Source organism: Poecilia reticulata, linkage group LG16 (genome assembly GCF_000633615.1).
Source record: "Poecilia reticulata strain Guanapo linkage group LG16, Guppy_female_1.0+MT, whole genome shotgun sequence".
Taxonomy (NCBI): domain Eukaryota; kingdom Metazoa; phylum Chordata; class Actinopteri; order Cyprinodontiformes; family Poeciliidae; genus Poecilia; species Poecilia reticulata.
In genome coordinates, this window is record NC_024346.1 from 16373276 (window position 1) to 16393041 (window position 19766).

The window sequence follows — 19766 nt, forward strand, 5'->3', positions numbered from 1 at the left end:
CGGCTCGGGTTTCCGTGGTCACCGTGAGTTCTGTTCGCCGTTTGTTTCCTGCTACAGAGAAGAGCGGCGTCGAGACTGACCGGGAAGGCTGAACAACACCACCTCCTCCAATAACCACAGCATACAATGAAACTGTTCGCAATATCTCCATCTCTGGATATCCGTTTCGCCGCTGTTATATTGCTGGTAAGCGTCTGTTTTGCAGCCGGGGACAGTACGGTCACTAACAGATGGAGCTAATGTTAGCTAAATTCTGCTCCCTGATCAACTGTACTCCCATTAAAAGCTTCAATTCATGTTAAAATATAAGAGGCGTGTTTATTAAAATTTAAAATGTGGTGATAAAGTTGAAATTTTGGTCAATTTTGCTGAATGAGCAATAGAATAGTTAGCAGTAGGTGCTACCTACTCTTATCTATTAATTGCAGTGAAGTCACTGCTAATTGCTACTACGGTTTTGGAAGTTTATTGGTTGCCTTACTGTTTAAACGGGTTAAGCATGTGTTTTTGTTTTACTGCACAAAGTTATTGTCGTACTTTTCCTGTCGGTATATATGTGTCTCTGAATGATGCTCGCCGGTTGGTAAATTCCTCTGTTGTGGCTCATTCTCATTGGCCGACAACCCGGAACTAAAGGGAAGCTTAGTTTGGCCCTGAAATGAAAACTTCTCTCTGAGCTGAAGAGACCTATGGTTTGATGGGTTTAACCACGGCGAATGTGGCAGTTTGTGAGTCTGCAGGTGTCTTATGGCATTCTGTGAAGTCAGAAGCGATCAGCAATGAAATTTTGAAATAAATTGTCAATGAGTTATAGCAGTTTAGAAACTTGTGGCTCCTAATAACCTGAATATTAAATTATACAGAAATGGGGAGATAATTTTATTACAAAGGCAAGTTTTTATGACTTGTACTATATCTGCAATGAATTTTAAAAATGACACTAATGGGAAAAAAAAATCACCATCAGTGCTTTTTATTTAGCTGCAAAATGATTAATTTGACTTTGACTAGATTATCCATTATAATGTTGATTGTTTTTCCAAGTTGAATATTCTAATTAGAAGCCTGCATGTCTCAAAACTTGAAAGATTTTTGTTGTAAATGTTATTAGTTCTAAAGTTTAAACATAAAAATAAATTGACTTTGGTTTAATTAAAAAACGGGTCTAAATCTGCTCCAAGCAGAGTAACACTTTGATTTTAACAAGCTATTATTAGCTGGCTAATTAACCTGCACTCAGCTGATTTACAGCTTGCTGTGCCTTTTCTAGTTGTACGAAAGAGTAAGAGGTGGAATATTCAGATGCACAAATAGCTTTTTCTTGTAAGACAAGAAAAGTATAGGTGTTTTATTTATTGTTTTTTTCTTTCTCGATTAACTGATTAGGAGTATGCAGCAGCAGGTGGGGGAGTTACATTAATATATGAATTTGACAGCTAAAGAAACCCCGAGCTCACCGACCCATTTCTCTGACATCCAATTAGAAAGACTTTTAAGCTGTAGGAACAGTATGACGAAAAATTATAGTGGTTTTGAAACTGCAACTTTTTACAACCTTGGTGTGCTTTCATACCCATCAAGAACCTGTGGGTAGATCATAGAAACCAGATTAGATATTAATTAGTAACACAGGAGTAATTTAAATCTTCCTTTTATACATTGACCTATGGAAATGACAGTGGCATTTCCACTTGTTTGTTTATGAATATATTTATGCAGCTCTAAATGCGGTAGTGTTCTTCTCACATCCCGGTTAAAGCGGATCTTTAGTCATCTTGGCTAGCACCTCATACATTAAGCATATTTTTAAAGTCTTGACATGTCATAGAACTTTTCTACTAAAGTGGATATGACAGTGATCGGCATTATAAACTTGAAATGAACTGAAAAAGGGAACTTGGTGGAAAGGAAAAAAATGTGTTAAAGTGTGATATTGCAAAGGTGACACCACTGTGGTGTGTTCTCCTTCTGCACACCTTTGCTCTTTTGACCTTTACCCTCATTATCTCCAAAAGATTTAGAGTTTAGAAAGGCAGTCATTCATACATAAATGACTATAATTAACATAGTTTTGTTCCCACCCAATATACAACCTTGACATGACTTATCTTTAATACGTAGTGTAGCATTAGATGCATACTTGCTACTGCTACAATGCTAAAGTTTTGACCTGCAGTTACTTATGGAAAAGCGGTGAAAACATTTTTGACATGAATGTAAGCACTGTAGAGCGTAGTAGCCATATAAAGCACATTTTTTGCGTAATTGACATAGTAGCAGCTGTGAAGGTTAAGCCCTGGGACTGGCATTCTGTTTATTGTTTTTCCCAAGTTGAATATTCTAATTATAAGCCTGCATGTCTCAAAACCTGAACTTCTGGTTTAAATATATAAGGGGTTGTTTTAGAGGTAGATAAGAGACATTGATGTCAAACGGAAGGCAGCTACTATAGAATGCCTCTTTTATTTCTGGTCAAACATTGCTTCGCTCAGGAAAGCTAAAAATTCTGCTCACACTACCTCCTGAAGTAATTTAAAGTATTTGTTTGAAAGTTTGCCAATTTATTACAAATGAAACAAGAAAATTCCAGGTTAATGATAAGTATAAATAGTCTTTGCTTTGTCAGTTAAAATAATACTTTAAACAGAAATATCTGACTTCTTGAAAGTATGGAGGCAGTCAGCCAGTGGTTCTGCGGATGTGTTCAGGAAACCCAGATTACTTTGATAGCAGCCTTCAGATTATCTGCACTGTTGGGTCGGGTGTCTCTCGTCTTCCTTCTGATGATACTCCTTAGATTCTGTATGTATGTATGACCAGAAGGTCAGCCCAGTTTGCTAGCCAGTCAGTGACACCAAGGTCCCTGATCCAGCTTTTGGTACCTTTGTCAGTGTGAGCAGGTGCTACGTCCTGTTGCAAAATTAAACCACCATCTTGATAAAGCTTGTCAGCAGATGGAGGCTTGAAGTGCTCTATCATTTCCTGGGACATGACTGCGGAGTGTGTGGACTTCAGAAAGCTCAGTGGCAGCCCCAGTCATCACTAAATGTGGAAAGTTCAAGCACCATGCATTCTGAGGTTATTCCTCCTCATTTTGCGACCTTGACTTCTAAATGAAATACAAACTTTTCTTGCATTTGTAAAAACTTTAGACTTCTGAGCAGCAGTCCTGTTTTCTCTTTTGCCCAGTAAGACACTTTGTAGCTTTCTGCAGGTTTTGCCTGAGTATCGTGGCCTTTATGTGCTGACTCCAGCTTTAGTCCACGACTCGTGAAGCCCTCCCAAATTCTTGAATTGATTTTCTTGACATTGTATATATTTTTTTAAAGTTGTACCTATAAAAGGACAGTTTGCCAAATGGCAGTTGAGTGACTCTTAGGATATGAAACAAAGATTGAACTCTTTGCCCTGAATGCCAGGCGTCCTGTTTTCAGGCACCACTCATCACCCAGTGAGCAGTGAAGCATGGTGGTGACCCCATCACACGGTGGGACGTTCTCAGGCAGCAGAAAGCAGGACACTAGTTTGAACTGCAACAATTCACAGAGACATCTTTGGGGATAACCTGCTGCAGAGTACAGTGGACCTCAGATTGGGGTGAAAGTTCATTTTCCAACAGGACAACGCCCACAGCAAGCATTAAAAAGGAGTGGCTTCTGAAGAAGTTAGTAAATGTCATGGAGTGAGCCAGCCAGAGCCCAGACTTTTACCTGATCGATCCTCGCTATAGCAGACTAAAAATGTCTGCATCGTCATTTTCCATCCAACCTGATGGAGTTTAAGAGGTCCAGCAAAGAATAATGGTAGAAAATGCTCAAAAATAGGTGCCATGGTTGCAGCATCGCACTAGGTAGTTCAATAAAGTGTTAATCAAGTACTTGATTAATAGTTGGCAGATCAAATTGAATAAAACTATATTTTATTGAATTTGTTATGATGGGATATTGTATATAGAATTTTGAGGGGAAATAATTTTCTGCTGTATTATAACAAAAGGTGAAGCTCTGTGAATGTTTTCCCCATGCAATGTGGGTAACAATCTGTTATCAATCCAGAGTCACGAATGCTACAGTTTCTGATTTACTTTGTGGGAGGTTCTGTTTGCTTGAGCCAACTATATGTGTCAATTTTTTTATTTTTATTTTTTCTGCTGTGTGGATGTGCTCAATTTTAATTGACGATGTTTGTGTTTCGTCTCTAGGTGATGGGCCTCTCTACTCCGGGGAAAGCAGAAATTATCAGTCTGGACTCATCCAACATCGATGATGTCCTGAGTAAGAAATTACATTTAATATATTTAGATGAAACAAGTTTGACATTTTGCTCCATTTGCTCCATTGTATTTAGATTGCTATCACTTTTGTGTGTATTTCTGAAGTAAAGATCCATCCAAAATTTTCCATTTTGGATGGAAAATTTTGAAACATGTCTTTCTTTTTATCTAGCTGTAGACGAGGGAGATAAATGTTGGTAAAAAAAAGAAACATTCTCACTTCCTTCACTGGCATTTAATTTTATCTTTAAGTTTTTTGTAATATCGACTTTTGTACTTGCTCTCCTACTATTTTTGTTTCGGTGTATAATAATATAGAGAAACCAATAATTGTCATATTTCTATAAATATATGTTTTTATTGAAAGAACAAAATACTTGGCTTATTGAAAAGGCTTCAATTTTGAATATACATATCTTTTTAAGGGGACAAGACTACAGTAAAATCTCCTTATTGTGTTATAATTGTTGATCCGGCCAAACCATTAATGTCATAAAATAACTTCCTTTGTTAACACAGCAAAAACATTGTAAAATAACACTATAGTCTCAAATGCTCCAATTAGGAAGCTTTTGAGCAAGACTGCACTGACGTTTTCTATTAACATCCAGAGTTTAAAAATTTTATAGCCAATTTAGTATAAATTGGTATTTAAATGTGCCATCACGGCAGGTCTACATGTCCAGCCATGAACTTTTCTGCAGAAGCATAAACGAGAATTGGCTAGTCTGAAAAACAGCAATACTGAATGGATAAACTGATTGGATTAAAGTTAAGCTAGGCTTATACGTCATAAATAAATGTTATGTCAGACTTTATTATTCATGTAATAAAAATATATATATATTTGTAGTGGGGGAGTTTATTCCCCTCTTCTGTAATAATAAATATGTATTAACACAAAATCAAATGTATTGATTTTGTGTCTTTCTTGCAGATAATGCTGGGGTAGCATTAGTCAACTTTTACGCTGATTGGTAAGTTGTTTTTTTTTTCTTTGATACTTTTTGATCTTTTTGTATTATTGTTGCATTTAAATTGAGTTTTTGCAAAGCTTTACATCTCAGGTAGAAAATAGTTCTTCTAGCTTTACCATTTGATTTATTTTCTGACCTTTTTACGATTTTTTTTACCTGAAATATGTCCAGTTGTGCAAAGTGGACCCAAATCTAAACTCTCTGCAGGTGTAGATTTAGTCAAATGCTCCATCCGATCTTTGAGGAGGCATCAAACATCGTGCGGGAGGAGTTCCCTGATACCAAGCAGGTGGTGTTTGCTCGGGTCGACTGTGACCAACATTGTGAGTAATACTTTCCTTACCTGCTATTTTGTGTGTTCTCTAGCTTTGTTCAAGATGTTACTAAAAATACAACTTGCAACGTTCCTGTGAGAAGCGCATGACCGGTAATCGTTAAAGTGAATGCTGCGCCAGCGTAGAGCACGTTTAATGTAAAGAATGGGTTTTGTTAGAACGGAATAGGTAAAATATTCTAAACTTTGTGAAAATATTTTGAATAATAGTGTTTTCATGTTTTTGAGCTTTCTTCTTGACGGCCATGCGTTTTGTCCTAGACTTGCAGTAGTTTATTAGAAGTGAAGTCAAGACTTTACAGAGTTTCTGCTGAGTTTTAAAAAGCCATAAACTGAAAAATCTTAAATTTTGGTGTTAAAAAAAAAAGTCCTGAATTTGTCCAGATTTACCAAAACCGGTCTGAAATTACGCTAAGTCTTAAACTTGGTGCTTATTTAATTGTTTTCTTTTTCCCAGGTAATTTTTTTAAATTCTGTCTTTCTAATTTGTTTTGCTTACAATTGCACAGACAGCATTTATTTGGTATGTTTGTTGTGGTTCAGTCGGAGGGATTTGGGTGTCTTTCGCTGAAATCCCTTTAACTGTCTTTTAGACCTTTGTTTAAGCAAATTAAATCAAAAGATTTTGTTGCAATATACAATAATACAGATTGGTTATTATTAAGTACTAATTTAAACTTAAGTTATTTAATTTTAATTAAGTTGGTCTAACATTTAGTCATAAAGGACCTAAAAAGCTCTCAGAAAGTCTTGAGAAATCGCTGAAATTGAGCTTTTAGAACTCGTCTGAATATCTGTGGATTTAAAGCATAGCTGGTTTTGATATGTGATGAATTGTTTTGAAGAAGCCACTTGTGTTAAGTGTCATTTTTTAAAAAAAAAAAAAGAAGTGTTTGTCCTTTATTTATGGAAACTATTGTTTCAGTTGCAACAACTCTGTCCTGGTCTAGTTGCTGAAAATGTGTTATGTAAATAAAATGACCTTACCTTTTACCTTGGTTAAAAAAATCCTCTTCTGATATGGATGCAGGACCATGGTAAATACCCCAACTAAAACTGATATGTTTTACCTTTGGTAATGAAAGGTTTTTATTTTTGTATGAACAGTGGTCTTTATTTGACAGTTCAAAGTAGCCATAACCATCACTAAAAGTACCAGAGTTTCTAAGTACTACAGTATTACTGCAGAAACTTCACATAAAAATCGTTAAAATGACCTTAATTCTTTAAAAATGCAGTTTAGTCAGTAGAAGGGAGTTGAGCTGAGTTGGCAAGTAGGTGTGAAGTGACGTCTAGTTATCAGAGTGTGAAGGACTCTGATAACTACCACACATATGAAAAAGTTGCCAACATCCTCAGACGACTGCACCTTCTCCGCTGTGTCTGAGCTCACCGCCATTTCTACAGCTGCACAGTTTCTCACTGAATGTTTACTTACATGCACTGCATGTTAACCAAGGTGCTCACTGACTGCAAGAAGTCGGCTACATTAAGACACAAATGAAGACTTTGCAGCTCCACTGCAGAGCCATTTGACTGCTATAACCTAATAAATGTATGTTATTCATTCAGGAAAAAATATTAAAGAATAACTAGAAGCTCAACCTCTTATGATCTTTGCATATTTAAAAAGTATCTTAAGCATGTAATAAATCAAATATATATATATAGTTTTTGTTTCAGTTTGGTTGCAAGTTTTAGCTAAAATGGTAAAAAAACGTATTTGCGTTTGTATTACTGATCTCGCTGTGTTTATTATAGGTCACTTTATATTGTTTGAGTATATGCTCAAAAATATGCTCAAAAATTCAACAAACTTTATGTGGGAAGGGAAAGAGGTGCACATCTACACTCTATATTTGATGCACATGTTCACATGGAGATGCCCATCACACCAGAGCTCACACACGTAAGCTGCCAGCTTCAGCCTTTTGAGATAAAGCAAATTAAAGAGAATTATTGATGACCTGCAAACTGTTTGAAGACTAATGACAAAACTGCTGCATCCTGTGAAGACTGGAGGCTTAGAGACACCCTGCAGAGAGATTGACACCTGCCACACATGCACACACACACTCATTCAGTGTGCGCAGCGAGAATATTTACTCCTGGCGGGGGGGCTGCTTTCATGTGGGAGATCAGAGCCGGGAGCTGACTGAGGGCTGGGCTTTCAGACTCTGGTTTAACTGCTGTCTCTGTCACCGCTCTGCTCTTCATCTCCATGTGGTTGTTGTTTTTTTTTCCTCTCTGCATCTTGGTCTTCATCGGTTCATTTGCCTAACTCCTCCTGTTCCCCCCCACAACCCCTGTGTGTAGCCGACATAGCTCAGCGCTACCGCATCACCAAGTATCCGACGCTGAAGTTGTTCCGCAACGGGATGATGATGAAGAGGGAGTACAGGGGTCAGAGGTCGGTTACCGCCATCGCTGACTTTATCCGCCAGCAGCAGGTCGACCCTGTGAAGGAGATACACTCAATGGAGGAGGTCAATACTATAGATGTGAGTGATGTCTAATTACATGTAAACATTTATGACTGAATTAAATCACACAGGATGATCATTTAACACTCTGCGCTTCAACTCAACAGAGAAGCAAAAGAAACATTATCGGGTACTTTGAACAAAAGGACTCTGATAACTACCACACATATGAAAAAGTTGCCAACATCCTCAGAGACGACTGCACCTTCTCCGCTGCGTTTGGGTGAGAGCTCACCGCCATTTCTACAGCTGCACAGATTCTCACTGAATGTTTACTTACATGTTTGCTCTTGACCTCTGTCCATCCAGGGCCGTGTCGGCGTCCGAGCGCTTCAGCGGAGACAGCGTCATCTACAGGCCCGTGGGCGAGGGCGCCCCTGAACTGGTCTACCTCGGCTCCCTCTCCAACTTTGACCTGACGTACACCTGGGTGCAGGACAAGTGTGTGCCTCTAGTTCGGGAGATCACCTTTGAAAACGGGGAGGTTTGTTTACCTCGTTTTTCTGTTGAATATTTTCTAGAAACGATTCATGTTGGCACTTGTTCTGATAAATATGGACGCATGTGTCGGGTTACACCAAAATCTGTCCTGAAAGGGAAATCAGGCGTCCATTCAGTTGTTGACCCATACACTGATGCTTTTTGTGTGCGTGATTTCCAGGAGCTGACCGAAGAAGGACTTCCCTTCCTCATCTTGTTCCATCTTAAAGAAGACTCTTTAAGTTTAGATAAATTCCAGAGTGAAGTAACTCGACAGCTCATCAGTGAGAAAGGTAGGCAGCATTTAGAAGATGTTACCAATTTAGATTTTAATCAGTCACGACTTACTGTACGCAAAGATGGTGTTCTTGACACATTTGCATCTCCGCCAGGGTCGATAAACTTCCTTCATGCGGACTGCGATAAGTTCCGCCACCCTCTGCTCCATATCCAGAAAACTCCGGCTGACTGTCCCGTCATTGCCATAGACTCGTTCAGGCACATGTATGTCTTTCCTGATTTCAAAGACCTCACGTAAGTACTTGAGTCATTTCAAATAATCCAAAAGTTTCTTGCCTTTCACTGCATCCTGAACTCTTCCTCCATAGATCAGCAGATATTATCAAGTGTATTTATTTTTACAGGAAATTGGAAATCAATTTTTGCAAGATTTTCAGTTTGAGTGCCATTTGCTTTTTATCTCAGTTTTATGTCTTCAATCACAAAAGTTGTTTGTGATTGAGATGCAAATAGAAGTTTATACCTTCAACTCTCCTTATGTTTTCAACTCTCTGCAGCTGCACTGGATACTGACCTCAGTTCTGTTCAGAGATCTTTGACTGGATCAGCATCTGTGCATCCAGTCAAACTCAAAAATCCAATATGTCTGCAGCTCAGGCTGAAGCGTAGTGAAAGTTGCAAATGAAAACAATTTATTGTGAAAATTTGCATCCTATTAAAGCATTGTACTTACCAACCTCTAGTTAATCCTAACCCTGACAATTAGCAAATTTCATTGTTTTTCTAACGCCCTGAACTCGTGCGTGTGTGCGTTTGTGATCATAACGCCAACTTCTGAGGCAAAGCGAGCTGAGCATGGTTTGCATAAAAAGCTTCAAATGTGATCTCGTGTTTTTAGTTTCTTAAGATAAGAATTTAAAAATTCTGTTTTACAGCATTTCCTCCCGCTCACATACAGTGTGACATCACTTCTTCTTCTTCTAATATGAATAGTCAATAACCAAATAATATTTTAATTGGATTTCTTTTTTAAAAATGTGTATGGACAGGCCAGAGCTTTCCAAAAACTGGAGGTCTGAAATCAATCAAAACTTTCTGGTTGGTGCATCTCTAATATAAGTTAATGAAATTTGGCTTAAATGGTACTTGTAATTGTTAAATAAATCTTGTTTTATATGCGGTGGGAAACATTCCTTTGAATAGTTCTGACTGATGATGAGTTGTGTGATGTATCATTCACCTGCGCGTGTAATTGTTCATAATGAGATCCGTTCATGATCAAATGAATTTTGTCTAAAAAACACACACGCACACACACACAGACACACACACACACACACACACACACACACACACACACGCACGCACGCACACACACACACACAGACACACACAAACTGCTGAACAGCAGATAAATGCCACACCTCCTAAAATCTGTCCTTTATGAATGGGCCAGGACACCGGAGCTAATGTGACATGATTTGGCACGTGCAATAAGTGCTAAACTAATCCAGTCTAATCTAATTTAATCTTATTTATTCTGGTCCCCCACGCACCCCCACAATCAGGCTCTGATCAGATAGACAGTAGCCTGGAGGACTTTACTAGCTCCTTCACAACCTAATTACATCACATCAGCACTGCATGTGATGCACACAGCCTGTAATTACATTAGCACACAGTATGTTATATATACATGTTTGTTTATGTGTGTCCTGATGTGTCACACTGGTGAGTTTGATGTGGCACCAGCACACGACCCCCCATCACTCGGATCAATTCATAAACCAGATTAGATTTCTTTTCATGCTTCAACGGGACTCGTCGGCTGCTTTGTCTCGTGGCGTCTCTTCTCGCCGACCAGCTTCGTAGCTCCACCGTTGGACATGTGTAGAGAAATAATCTTAAAAATGGAGAAATTGTTTTATTTCCAGACTTTATTCCTTATTTATTCAAGTGTGGACTGATTTTATGCGTCCCCCTCACCACAACTTAATAATTCAATAAGGGCACAAACTATGACTTTTGAATTAAAATCTGTTTATATAAATGTTAGGTGTGACACAAAGTGATTGTATTTCCCAAGGTTTTTGGTTTCCTTGTATTTTTATGGTAAATAGAACCACATCTTCTCATTGACTTGAGCTCTAAGATACACCTTAGTGGACAAATATCTGATTTTAACTGCTGCACTGAAACTTGGCTAAATACAGCAAGTGTTTCCAAATGAAGACTGACCAAGATCCTGTTTTTATTGCTGAGAAAATATTTATTCTGTTTTCTTCATTCAAGCCCAAAGTAATAAACAAACTGGATGCCTTTAAGTTGATTAGAAAAAGTTGCAAAAACCTTTTGAATCTTTGGATTTACAATCCGTTTCCTCTAGGAAAACAAAAAATTGATAAACACTAATAATCACCAATATTAGTGGTGATTAGTTTTTGAAAAGGATATTTTTTGCCCACAATAATTACTTTTGAGCTGATGATTTTGGCCCACGTGACAAACAATATCATACAACTTACTAAATTGATGTTGCATTTACAGTGGGGCAAAAAAGTATTTAGTCAGCCACCAATTGTGCAAGTTCTTCCACTTAAAAAGATGAGAGAGGCCTGTAATTTTCATCAAAGATATATACCTCAACTATGAGACAAAAGGAGAAAAAAAAATCCAGAAAATCACATTTTCTGATTTTTAAAGAATTTATTGGCAATATATGGTGGAAAATAAGTATTTGGTCAGCTACAAACAAGCAAGATTTCAGGCTCTCACAGCCGTGTAACTTCTTCTGTAAGAGGCTCCTCTGTCCTCCACTTGCTACCTGTATTAATGGCACCTATTTGAACTCGTTATCAGTATAAAACACACCTGTCCACAACCTCAAACAGTCACACTATGAACTCCACCATGGCCAAAACTAGAGAGCTGTCAAAGGACACCTGAAACAAAATTATAAACCTGCACCTAGCTGGGAATACTGAATCTGCAATAGGTAAACAGCTTGGTGTAAAGAAATCAACTGTGGGATCAATTATTAGAAAATGGAACACATACAASACCACTGATAATCTCCCTCAATCTGGGGCTCCACGCAAGATCACACCCCGTGGGGTCAAAATGATCACAAGAACGGTGAGCAAAAATCCAGAACCACATGGGGGAACCTAGTGAATGACCTGCAGAGAGCTGGGACCAAAGTAACAAAGGCTACCATCAGTAACACACTACGCCGCCAGGGACTCAAACCTGCAGTGCCAGACGTGTCCCCCTGCTTAAGCCAGTACATGTCAAGGCCCGTCTCAAGTTTGCTAGAGAGCATTTGGATGATCCAGAAGATGACTGGGAGAATATCATATGGTCAGATGAAACCAAAGTAGAACTTTTTGGTCAAAACTCTACTTGTCGTGTTTGGAGGAGAATGAATGCTGAGTTGCATCCAAAGAACATCATGCCTACTGTGAAGCATGGGGGTGGAAACATCATGCTTTAGGGCTGTTTTTCTGCCAAGCGACCAGGACGACTAATCAGTGTAAAGGAAAGAATGAATGGGGCCATGTATCGTCACATTTTGAGTGAAAACCTCCTTCCATCAACAAGGGCATTGAAGGTGAAACGTGGCTGGGTCTTTCAGCAGGACGATGATCCCAAACACATCACCCGGGTAACGAAGGAGTGGCTTCGTAAGAAGCATTTCAAGGTCCTGGAGTGGCCTAGCCAGTCTCCAGATGTCAACCCCATAGAAAATCTGTGGAGGGAGTTGAAAGTCYGTGTTGTCCAGCGACVGCCCCAGAACATCACAGCTCTAGAGAAGATCTGCATGGAGGAATGGGCCAAAATACCASCAACAGTGTGTGARAACCTTGTGAAGACTTACAGAAAACGTTTGATCTCTGTCATTGCCAACAAAGGGTATATAGCAAAGTATTGAGATGAACTTTTGTTATTGACCAAATACTTATTTTCCACCATATTTTGCAAATAAATTCTTTAAAAATCAAAAAATTTGATTTTCTGGATTTTTGTTCTCCTTTTGTCTCTCATAGTTGAGGTACATCTATGATGAAAATTACAGGCCTCTCTCATCTTTTTAAGTGGGAGAACTTGCACAATTGGTGGCTGACTAAATACTTTTTTGCCCCACTGTAATTACCATTTGAAATCTATGAAGTTTATCCATCCATCCATTCAAACAATTAGTCATTAATCTGATTCGTCTTTGTCCATCCATTCATCCTTCTTTCTCTGATTTCTCTCTTCCAGCTTTTCTTTTTCTACGTTTCATATTTAAAGCCTGACTGCTATGTAAATATTTGTCATAAATTTATGATAAAACTTTGCATTTATCCTTTAAAGATGAATCAAAGAGATTTGGAAACAGGATTTAGAGAAATATGAATCTTTGACTTCATACCGATAGTAAACGATTTCCATTAAGCCAATTTTGTTGGTTTGTTTCACTTTATTAAAATTTTTTTCCCCCTCAGTATTCCTGGGAAGCTAAAACAGTTTGTTTTGGATCTTCACTCCGGAAAGCTTCACAGAGAGTTTCACCACGGTCCTGACCCCACAGACAGCACACCTGGACAGGTCGGCCACCGGTTTATCCACAGGAAATCCGCTTTTATTATGAAATGCTGCAGTTTCAGTTCAATCTTGACTATTGTTCTCAGGAGGCGGAGAAAGAGGTGGCCAGCAACCCTCCAGAGAGCTCGTTCCAGAAGCTGGCACCTAGCGAGACCCGCTACACCATCCTCAGACGGGACCGCGACGAGCTGTGACCTAAGCAGCCCTGCAGGGATCCTGAGACTCAATGCCACGCCCCGGGGTCAGGGAGGGGTCAGGGTTGGGACAGGCCAGCGGGACAGAAGAGTAACACCCAACACCCTTACTGGAAAATCGGAGAAGGAGGACGACAAAAAGAAGAACAAGGAGAGAGCGGCCCATAACATAATGTTGGAGTAGCCTATATTTTCATAACTGTTTGTCATGCAATTTTTATTTTGATTTAGGAGAACGGGGGAATGAAGAAGAAAACGTGTGTGGGCGGGGATCTGGGGCATTTAGGACATCAAAAGAGAAGTTTACTTTTATTTCTTTGGAGGTTGTAAATATGTTTTGTGCTACATTGGAATCACAATGTTGGTCTAAATTAAATGCAGAGTTTTCTTTATTTTATGTAGTCTCTTTGTCATCACGCTGTTTCTCAGCTCTGAGCGTCAAACCGTGTCCTCACTCCAGTTGTGCGGTTCTTATCTGTGGGTTATTCCAGTTCAGCCTGTCTCGATGCAAGATGCTCCTGTAATCTCATTAACCTCATGGCTGCATCTCCACCATGACCAACTCCTGTCTAATTCATTTGTAGAGCACATGTTAAAACATTATGCCTGTTTAAAATAGCTTTATTTCAGTGTCTCCTCATTACTTAGACTGTGGGGGGGAGAGACGCCTTTCTAAGAGTAGCAACATTTCTAATCGAGACGAGCGACTGAGCTGTTCCATCCTTCTGGGATACAACCCTTCTCTCTCTGGTACTGTTTGTGTTCTGGCTCTGGATTATGACGTCTCCTCAAATGCTCCTCGGATATTTTTATGTTTTACTTTTTACTATGCGGTGCCACAGTGGGAGTGGGAGGGGTTATCCGTCATCAGTAACGCCACAATTCCTAAAAAGCTTGACTGAGAGATTTTTAACATTATTTTCTGAACACCTAAAACACATAATCCCCATTTCAAAGTGCTGGTAGTGGCAGCATTATGCTGTGGGGAGACCTCTCTGTCCCAGAGTGCCTCTGGTTAAAGCTCTTCCTTCAAACCTACTAAAAAAAATGTCAATAATCAGAGATCAATCTGAGTTGAACTTAAAACGAAAGCCTAGTTTGTTGCTGAGGTACTAAACTGTAAAGAATGAAATGAATTATTTTCTAATGACTCGGGGAAAACGATTACAAAAATGTTCCTAGACGATCTTCATCATCATTAATTTATGTAACTCCTGTTTTTGTTGTCTGCGTCTTCATGCTGGGGACAAAAACACTACGACTCTCCCAAGTGTTTTAAGGGGAAAAACCCAAGCGGTGAAAATGAAGCCTGCTACTTTCTACCAGTTTTTCTGATTTTTAAATCCGGTTTCAGTCTCTTTATACCTCTGTAAGGTTTTCGTACTGTTCTTGATTTCTGGGAATCAAGACGTTGGACTTGGACGTGTTTGGGGACTCATTTGTGTTGTGTGTCCTGTCCTCCCATTTTGGACCTGCATAGTGACATATCAGCCTGCATACAAAGCAACAAATGGGGGGGGATGGGGAAGTCTGATGCCATTTTTTAATTGCTCATCTCAGAGGTGAAGGAGAACAAAAAAAAAGAATAAAAAACATTTTACAGATTTGTGTTTGTCTGAACTCCATTATTCCTGCTAGTTAGTGAAACTATGTAGCAGCTGTCAAGATAAAAATCATAAAGTGCTTCAACAAACAAAATGCATACATTGAAAACAAAAATTTAAATCAAAGTTGATTTAAAAATGTTTTTAAATTAATGACCGTATTGCAGCAGGAGGTACAAACTTACCTGATATTGATCATGAAATTATGAGAATTATCCTTGGATATTTATATTTTGTTTTCCTTACAACACAATTTAAAAAATATTCTAAAATATGTTAAACCTAAAACACATAAAGCCCAACTAAATACCCAGTAGTGGCAGCATCATGCTGGGCGGTCACTCAATATATTTTGCTAGATCAGCTAAAATACATCCAACAAAAATAATGGCAACTTCATCCGTTATTTCTGTCAATGAACAACATCTTTGCTAAAAAGAAATATTTTATTTGGCAACAGTAGTATCTCTATACAACAACTTCACACACTCCGGTCTGAAGTGGTCTGGACTTTGGCACCGTTAGTGATACGTTGCTGCATAAATATGAGAATTATTACTTAAATTTATCATTAGCTGTTCACGAAAACACAGAAGAATAGACGACGTAGAAACCCTGCAGATGAAAAAAAGGAAGAGACGAGGCTTTCATTTGCCTTCAACAGTGATGCATTGGCACAAAATGTTTCGACCTCAGATGATTCTCTCACAAAAGGCCACATTTTCACATTTTGAATAAGAAAAACGAACTGGAACAAGTATAAGCTGTAGTGCTTGCAGTAAATATTGCCAAAGAAACCATTCACACCTGAAGATTTTTACAGTCTCACCATCTGAGCTGCTCTTGGAAAGATTAGAAACGTTTTAATTTTATTGTTAATTTCCCCCTAATTCATAAAGGGTCAAAATTATACATACCTCCACCAACATTTTGTCAAATGCACTTTGACCACAGAGAACTATGAACAAGGTTTTGAGGTAATTTGAGCAGAAAATTGGATAATTCTTCTTGGCTGAACCTGTAGAGGTCGCTCAAATAATTTAGTTTCTTGTCAGTGATGTGATTTTAAAGCGTAGTTCAGATATTACAAACAATATTAAGGTCAGCTTTGGGGAAGAGTGTCCTAGTGGGTTAAAGTTTTATCCATTCCAACATCAGGGTTTGGTATAATTTCCAAGCAAACAAGAAGCTTGAAGATGTGACAAAAACCTCGAGGATGACGTATCCTTGCAGTTCAGGGGTGTCCAAACTTACTAAAATCAAGCAAATAAAGTCGTTCATTTCTTGTTTGTTTTGTTTTGTTTGGTAGAAAATTTATCATAGATCAAAAACAGAAAGGATTTTGTGCCTTTGCTGTCTTAAAAGAAAGGCATCTAGTTTTTAGATACTTTTGGCTCGAATAAACAAATTTATTCTCGATTATAAGAAAAGGATTTGGATCTCTTTCTGTCAAAACGCACGCTATACTTAGCCAAGTTTAATAAATTAGATAAAAGCAGCTGATTTGGCTGCAGCGAAGTCGACCTTTCTGTAAAAGGTCGTCTACTACTACCACACTTTAATACTTTGTGTTGTACGTAACATCTCCCATTGTAAGAAAATGATGTCGTCTAAATGGGGTCATCTTGGACACTCCTGCTGTGGTTGAGAAAAGACTTTAAAATTTTAGTGGAGGTGTAAGCATATATTTGAGCCTGTATGTGTGCATGTATGGGGAAAAGTTTGAATTTGTGCTCCTTTTCATGCTTTCAGGAAGTCATCGCATTTGATTTCTTTTGTACTTCAACCCAACCTGGAGAAACGTGAACCATTAAGACGATTAAAGTGTCGGAGTCGTCCTGATGCAGAACCTCCTGAGCAGGTCTGCAGGTCGTAATTAAGGCAGTTTTTAAACACCCGTTCAACAAAGTGCACACATTGTCTAGCGCTCAGTCTCCTCAGAACCCACAGGTCCAGGTCAGTCAGTCCACACAGAAGAGCTTCACTTGTCCTTATTTTTCTCCGGTTCTTCTGCCGCCGGCGCCGTCAGTCGACTCATCTGCTGGTCCACTTGAGCTCGGCGGTGTTTTCGGACCAGGCTGCCGCCCGCGAAGCCCAGGGCGCCCCCTCCCACGGCAGCAGCCACCCCGGCAGCTTTGAACCCGGCCAGCAGGCCGAGAGGGCCTCCCAACACGCCGCCCAGCAGCGCCCCGGCGACAGGCAGCACCGCCAGCTTGTAGCCCGCCACCTGGAGAGACATGAAGAAGAGATACGCTCCGGTTTAATTTACCTTTGGAGGCGCCGGGACTTTGTGGCTTAAAGGCAGCCTGCGACAGGGCGAGCAGGCGTCTGCCCTTTCATGATCACCTCATCAATCCGCGCGCAAAGTTGAAGCCGAAGTAAAAAAATAAAAATACAAACAAGCCTGCATGTGCAAATGTAAACGGACGCATCAAAGCCTTTTTATTATCTTCATTTAGGAGAAATCAGAGAGATGTGGGGACACGTGTTATTACAGTGGTTATCATCAGAGTGGAAGGTGCTTTTTGCTGATGGCAATTAATGATTGATTCTCTGACCATCCTCCCACACACATACACACACACACACACGGACACTCACTTGATTAACACTCAACATTAAATTAATCTAGTTCAAAAGCCAGCATTGCTTGTCCACATCCCTGTGGCAGTCGAGGAAATTTTAATTTCATCTGAGCTAAGTTAAAAGGACTCTGGCTATAGAAGTTGTGGAGGAAGGAGGAAATGAGCGGGTTGTAGATATATATATATATATCTGTGTGTGTGTGTGTGTGTGATACGTGTTTGACCCGATTACAGATTACAAGCTTTCAAACACGTTAAAACATCTGACACCCTTCTCATCTGTTTCATCTGCTCACCCACCAACCCGTCTCACAGCAGGTGGGAGTTTGTTTGTCCTCTCATTCTGCTAAATTTCTTTTTAAACAACCAAATTAAGCGTAATGCTTTATTTTATTACATCCAGCCATAAGTTACATTTAAAATGTTCCCAGCTGTTATTAAAAACCCACCACAGACACATTTTTGGGGGTTTTTCTCAGAAGTTCAGTGTACTATTGGCGGGTGTATAAAAAGAACCAAACCGCTACTGAAACAACACTGTTAACTTGACCTGCTGGATGTTTAAGACTCGAGTTTCTTTTTTTTTTTTTTTTTTCTCTAAATGTGGACTACATTCAAGCAGTGGCTCAAATCTCATCAACTCATTACCCATACAAAGCCAAAACAAAAAATGCCAAAACCTAAATTTAATGAAACAACCCTCAGCTATTGGCACCCCGGCTAAAAAAAAAAAAAAGAGTAAAAAAAGAAAAAAAAAACAACTTGAAACTTTTATTACAGCAGCATAATCTCACACTGGAAAAGTTTAACAAAAACCGGGAAACAATATTGAATAAATATGGAAATAAATACAACTAAACAGTTATTTTTATTATTATGTTTAGGAATTTGTAGTCATCAGTAGTCTTTATTTATTGCTAGTCTGACAAGGAAAAGGCAAAGAGAGACGAGCATGTTTTAAAGGGCCGGGTCGGGAATCGAACTGGCGACTTTACTTTGAGTTAACGCTCATGTAGATGAGAGGCGACACAGATTCCTGTTCTCCTAGCCACTCTGCAAAACGGGAAAGCTAAGAGAACATTTTTCTATATGAGATTATGTTACAATAATAGAAGATTCATTTAATCTCAAGTTTCCTGCACATCTTTAACGGGGAAGCTATGCTGTGCCACATTTATTTTGTTAATTTCAAAGAGCATTACACTAATAACTTCTCATATTTGTAACTTTAATGTATGTAACAAAAAAATGGTCGTTAAACAAATCCCTCAGATGACGAGCGACTCAAAACTTTAAAAGAAAGTTTTACTTGAGAGGAAATACAGGAATGTTCTTCTGTTTTTATATCTTTGATTTAAAATAAATACTTCAACAGGGACAAAATAAAAATAAAAAAATTGATACATTCTGGATAATAAAGAGAAAAATCTCAATATTTGACGTGTGTAATACATATAAGGGTCAGTGACTTGTCCCCTGATTTATATTGCAGGTTAATGTAGCTGAACTGGGAAATGACAACATATTTATTTAAATCTAACACACACACACACACACCCCCACGCACACACACCAACATGTGGGTGTGTCATCCTTGCTCACCTTATCCAACGTCTTCTCCCTCTCCTCTCTCTCTATTTCCTTAATTGCAGCTTTCCTCCATATTGGAAGGGATCGATGGGGACAAACGCAGTGGAATGGCTGGGAGGCAAAGTGCCATCGATCTCCCAAACACCACACACACACTCACACAGGGGGATCTTCGGAACATAAACACACAGATACATAAACACCCACCTTCCCCAGGCTCCTGGTCCCCTCCTCCACGTTGACCGCGGCTGTGTTGACGTTGTCCTCTATGCTGTCAATCTTCTCCTGCTGGGTCTGGAGCACGGAGAAGCACGTTAGCACACACTCATATTCCAAGGTGCACTGACACACACACACACACACACACACACACACACACACACACACACACACACACACACACACACACACACACACAC

General features: G+C 39.1%; 2 protein-coding genes across 2 annotated transcripts in view; one reads left to right on the forward strand and one right to left on the reverse strand.

Moving 5' to 3' along the window:
- The first annotated feature begins 12 nt into the window (after positions 1-12).
- Positions 13-13960, forward strand: erp44 (endoplasmic reticulum protein 44). Its single transcript, XM_008432627.2, has 11 exons — positions 13-186; positions 4202-4274; positions 5211-5250; positions 5458-5573; positions 7901-8085; positions 8175-8290; positions 8377-8551; positions 8729-8840; positions 8940-9081; positions 13275-13377; positions 13461-13960. The coding sequence occupies exons 1-11, from the start codon at positions 127-129 to the stop codon at positions 13566-13568; spliced, it is 1230 nt and encodes a 409-aa protein (XP_008430849.1). The 5' UTR covers positions 13-126; the 3' UTR covers positions 13569-13960.
- A 1137-nt stretch (positions 13961-15097) lies between these two features.
- Positions 15098-19766, reverse strand: part of stx17 (syntaxin 17) — a 15074-nt gene continuing 10405 nt past the window's right edge. The window contains exons 6-7 of the mRNA XM_008432626.1: positions 19555-19641; positions 15098-17399 (exon numbers count right to left, since the gene is read on the reverse strand). Coding sequence (XP_008430848.1) covers positions 17154-17399; positions 19555-19641 — 333 coding nt within the window. The 3' untranslated portion in view covers positions 15098-17153. The remainder of the gene's footprint in view (positions 17400-19554; positions 19642-19766) is intronic.